The following is a 5,763-nucleotide window of genomic DNA, read 5'->3' on the forward strand; positions in this document are numbered from 1 at the left end:
ATGAATGAATGAATGAATGAATGAATGAATGAATGAATGAATGAATGAATGTTGTGGTTCTAGACCCTGGTACTGTTGCTGCTGCCCATCTTGACCATGAAACCCTTTTAAAAGTGAATTGAATTCCAATCACAGCCTTTTCTCAATAAAATAAATCATTTGCACTAATTCAGCCTCGACGTCTGTTCCACATACGTATCTTTGTTAATGCAGTCAAGAGTGTGTGTATGTGTGTGTGTCTATGAAGTGCCCAGCAGTAGTGAATCAGTTATGCTTAAGGCACATAGAAATAATTCATTGCTGTGCTCTCAGAGCACAAGAAGAACAGATATCCTGAGTTGAGTGCTGGGCCGGGTTTTTCTTTTTTCTTTCTCTTTTTTTTCTGCCTAAATGTTAGGGTTTGAAAACTGCTAATGTACATGTAGCGTCAGGATCTGAAAGTTATGTCCAATATAAAACAAGGTCATAATAATCTTTATATGGAAGTTGTTTTTATGATCACCAAAATCTAAAACTCTTTTTTTTTCCTCTCTGTTTTAGGATCCATCTTTCCACCTGCACAAAAACGACTGATCGCTCTGAATCCATTTTACCAAAAGGACCAAACTGGATCAGATTTATTCTTCCCCACTGTTTAGTTACTGCCAGTAGCCACGACTGTAAGGACCGACAGGAGACGGAGGCACAGAAGGTGAAAAAGAGGGAAAAGGATAAAGAGAGCAAAGCAGCGTAATTAGTATGACCATGTTTGTGTCACAGCCGCAACCAACGAGAGGCCACTTTTGAAGATGCCACTGCTGTGAACATTACCGGGTGCTAACCTTCGGCACATTTGCATGTGCGTTTATTCAGAAGTACATCTCTTTCAATTTCAAAGGACAGGGATTTGTGTTTGGATGCAGATTTAGCCTTTCATTATGACTCTGCGAGGCGGCTCTGAGAGTGTGTGGCTTGGCTGCCGTGGGGGAGTTTGCTCCAGGGTATTGCTGCTGGCTTGTTATTTCTTGATTGCCTTGGCAGCCAAACCAAAAATGCCAGGCCACACGCACCTCAATTCAATACGCATTGATGGGGACATATCTCTGGGTGGACTGTTTCCAGTGCACGCACGGGGGAACGACGGCAAAGCCTGCGGGGAGCTGAAGAAGGAGAAAGGGATCCATAGGCTAGAGGCCATGCTATTTGCTCTGGATCGGATCAATAACGACAACGAGCTACTGCCTAATATCACTCTGGGGGCGCGTATCCTGGACACGTGCTCTCGAGACACCCATGCTCTGGAGCAGTCGCTGACTTTTGTTCAGGCGCTGATTGAAAAAGACTCCACTGATGTCAAGTGTCTGAGCGGAGGGCCGCCCATCATCACTAAGCCTGAGAGAGTGGTGGGAGTGATCGGTGCGTCGGCCAGCTCCGTGTCCATCATGGTGGCCAACATTTTGCGTCTTTTCAAGGTCAGTTTCTACTAAAAAAAAAACTCTACTTTTATTGATATTTTATGAGCTTTGAAGTACTGCTTGAGAAGTGAGGATATATTTTCGGGGTTGTTTGTCACAGGATTGACTGTGAGAAATGCTAACAGGCTTGGTCGAGCAGCTCAGCTCAGGTGTTTCCAGCAGCTGCGGCAGGTTTCAATATTACAACAATGAGTTGTGGTACTTTTAATTCAATTTTTATATACAATAAACACTTTATTAATGAAACAAAGTGATTAAAATATTACAACTTATTCTGTTGTAGTGTTAAATACGAAGGAATAAATTTCCTAGTGCAATTTAACACTATTCATACCTATATATGTATATATATATTTATCTATGTATATATATTTTTATATTTATATATGTTTATATATATTAATTAAATATTACACACATATATACATATGTAAATATATAAATATATAAATATAAATATACATATGTAAATATATAAACATATATATATATAAATATATATGTATGAATAGTGTCATTTACTTTTCAATGTAGTTTGTCACAGTCCACTCCACCTCAGAATGACCCCATGACCTTATGTGACCACTCACATTTAAGCTGTGGAGGTCAATCAGAGGGGCGGTATTACCCAGCATTCTCCTCGCCTTTCTAATGACCTTTCCATTTTTCCTCGTACGTTTAAATCACATTAGTTTCAGACATATTTCCCACTGTCCGGAAAAATAGGTGCTGATCATTCGGCCATTAGTCTCCTCGCTAATGACATTAGTTCGCCCGAGTCCTCGGCGTTTCCTTCTGCTAATTAATTCAGACAAGCCGTGCATGACACCGCTGCTCTGGATTCACGGCCGCTGCCACGTGGCGTGTGAAATGCTTTGCGTGGTGATGCCAAGCCACCGCGCGTCGCACAAGCAAAGGTATGAGGTCCAAACAAGCAACACATGACAGCATTGTTTTAATAAGTAGCGGCTGCTGACAAACCAAAGTACAGGACACCGACTCACTAATGAGCTGCAGGACGGTGTCACAACATGTTGTCCTTTGTTTTGACTGGTGTGGTATAGAAGCCCATACACTGAGTCACCACGGAGGTACTGCAATGTTGTACCGTCAACAAAGACGTCGCTAATCAGTCTAACAACAAAGGTGACAACACTAACACGGGAGAATGATTCAGTATTTATATGTCTGACGAGAAATACAGTTAGTTTTCTACTTAAACACTAAATATATATATATAAATATATATATAAATATATATTCATATATACCAATATATACATTTATATTTCCCCCCTTCATCTGTAGCCATTTATTTGTACTAGTTTAGAACTGACTATTAACGTTTAGTCGTATTTCTTGTTTTAATCAAATTTGTACATTTATATATGTATACATGTATATGTAATATATCAATTCATCCATTACATTCAGCAATCTCTTGGCCACAAATATTTTTTTTCTGTATGCAGTTTGCATGTTCCAGCTGTGTGGGAGTTTTATCTTAGAGCTCTGGTTTTCCTCCCATGGTGCAAAAACAGACCAGACGAGGTTGCAGTGTGTCATTAATGTAAGGCAGTATCTGCTGTTTATTTTATAAGCCCCGCCCCATAAAAGTTGAATGGATTTTCTTAAAAAAAAAGCCTTATGAAAGTCACAGTGAATTTAAGCTGCAGCTCATCATCACGTCTAATCAAAAGCAATAATAATAAAAAAACAGCCATTAAACTGTTCACACTGTCACTGTCTGCAACAATGACAGACCATAATATACAATGGCTTATGTGACCCCGCTCCTGATTGGTTAACACACCAGGGTGTGACCCCGCCCTCGCTGCTGGATCGGCCCTGTGACATTAAATTAAATAAATCCATGCTGCCCACATGTGGTTCCTCCGGGATTCAAACCCTCTCCCTGCTTCAGAGGCAGGCGTGCTAACCACTGAACCCTCTCTGTGCTTCAGAGGCAGGCAGGCTAACCACTACACTATGGAACCGACAAGAAAGTACTAAGCAGTAACAGATAAAGGGATTATTAATGAGGACTGGGCTACAAGCTGCTGATACATAACTGTTCCTGGAACTTTTGAGATAAATGTAGACAATATTACGCCTCATTAAACCAATACTCGTTAACAAATACTGTGTATTTTCAAACTACGGACTTTCAGATAACAGGCCAAACCAGGAGCTCAAATCATTTTAACTGCAGAAATCCCGATCTTTAATTACTCGACTTTCTCCAGCGCTGGTTAATTTGGCTTTTAGAACGTTGTAGAATTGGAGAGAAGAAGAGAGAAACAAAAACTGAAAAACAAAAGCTGCTCTTTGTTTTGTTCCACACCGACTGATCCTTGAAGGTGGACATCCGTTCTGTTGTCATGCTAAGCTTGATTAACTGCTCAGCAAAAGGCAAACTAGTACAATACTTCACATGACAGTCAACCAGAACAAACACCTCTGCTCTGGTACGGTACGTTTTCAGAGACAAACACTGAGTGAACGGGAAATAACGACCACAAAAAATGCTCTTTTTTAACCACATTAACACACAAAAAAATGCTCTTTTTTAACCACATTAAAAAAAATCATTAGTTCTTTCTGTTGAATAATGCAACACTAATGCTAAGGAATTTTACGTTGTGTAATTTGTAACCAAGCCGTGGTCTGCCTACGAGACTCATGAAAGAGTTGGGTTTTTGGCACAGAGTGAAATACTGACTCAGACCATGACTTTAGTTTTATTAATGTCGTGTTAATAATTTAAATCACATCCGACCACTGATAAAGACACAAGAAAAAACAAGCAGAGGGAGCGCACCACAGGCAGAGTAAAGGTCAGTCGACTCACAAACATCTGAGAATGTCACTACGATACTCCAGGTTCTGCTGAGACAGGACTTCACTAATGTGTTCCTCAGTTCCACACCATACGGCAAATCCTCTGATGATGATTCCACTTTTTTTTCTTTCTTTTTTTTCTCCGTGTTTAATTGAGACGTATTGAGCTGCATCATTTCACACTCAGTGTTCTTGGCAAAAGAAGTTTCACCAGCACAGCGCTGATTCTAAAGAGCTTTTGATGATCCAAAGCAGAAATGTGTTTTTAATGGACAATTGCCTTAAAAGCATCTGCCCCATGGGCTCCAACATCCCCCCCCCCACCCATCCCCCCTGAGACATCTCTGGGCATGACTGACAAATCCCACTGAGGGTTGGAGGAGAATGTTAAAAGATGCTGCCACTTCATTCCGAGCGAGGACGGAGCATACATTTGGAGATGTGGTTGATATAAAGGAACTTTTTAAAACCCTTTGTGACAGAAGATAGCTGACGATAGCTCTGATGTTCTCTGCTGACAAAGACTGGTCACAGAGCCATCCGACCGACTGAACCGCGGCTGGCTACAACGCTACAATCTTAAAAAAAACTTCTCCCTGACATGATGAAAGACTTAAGAGACATGAGGATCAACCTAAAGCTGAGCTGCTGAATAACCATGAGCTGATCCTTAGGGGGCGTCGCTACAGCAACGCCAACAGACTAAAAAGCAGTGAAAAGTAAAGAATAGCATCGCAGCACGTGTGTGTATCCATGCACCTGTGTTACAGAGAAAGAGTGGTAAGAAGTATCTACTAACAGTATTGAACATGCATTATCGGATTTTCCGGACTATAAGTCGCACCTTTTTTTTCATCTAAGAGAGTCGTATTCTCAGAGGGTTATTTTCACCACCGATGTTTTTACACAGAAATTCCATATTTATTTAGATTTAGGATTTAAAGAATGTTTTTACACACATATTTATTTATATTTAGGATTTAAAGACCTTGGTTACAACAGAGTAGAATTACGAAAAAGTCACAACGATGCCAAGGCCATCACAGGACGATGTTCTTCATGGATAACGATGATCAAAGAACTCTGCACCAAAACTAATACATGTATTAACCCTCACCCACCAAAAAAAAAAATTAATTAAATTAAAAAGTCACTTCACTGCTGCTGTGTGTCACTGCAGTGTTTCACACAGGGGTTAAACACAGAGTCATTTCTCCAAGGGGATAATTAGGGTACTGGAATAAATGAATAAATAATTACAACAACAACAAAAACAAAGAAGGTGCAAAATTAACTGACGATTAAAAAAACCACCAAAGGAAGCCATGCTTCTTCAGGTATTTAATGTGTCGGCGTTTTATGCTCAGGTAACTCTCAAAGACAACACGGAACGTGTGAATGCATTCATAACGCTTCGGACTCGATAAGTGAAATGAGTTTTCGTGAATTACATTCACGGTGGAGCGAG

At 40.3% G+C, this 5,763-nt stretch overlaps 1 protein-coding gene across 2 annotated transcripts in view; it reads left to right on the forward strand.

Annotated features, from left to right (window-relative positions):
• Positions 1 to 5,763, forward strand: part of LOC103385318 (metabotropic glutamate receptor 4-like) — a 149,825-nt gene that overhangs the window by 48,306 nt on the left and 95,756 nt on the right. The window contains exon 2 of one of the 2 annotated variants that reach the window (XM_008319174.3): positions 541 to 1,451. In XM_008319174.3, the coding sequence (XP_008317396.1) occupies positions 918 to 1,451 (534 nt within the window). In that variant the 5' untranslated portion in view covers positions 541 to 917. Of the gene's footprint in view, positions 1 to 315; positions 1,452 to 5,763 lie in introns of those variants that run through there. The other variant, XM_025059679.1, reaches the window with a different exon arrangement.

The sequence above is a fragment of the Cynoglossus semilaevis genome, chromosome 10 (assembly GCF_000523025.1).
Source record: "Cynoglossus semilaevis isolate Cse_v1.0 chromosome 10, Cse_v1.0, whole genome shotgun sequence".
Classification (NCBI taxonomy): Eukaryota; Metazoa; Chordata; class Actinopteri; order Pleuronectiformes; family Cynoglossidae; genus Cynoglossus; species Cynoglossus semilaevis.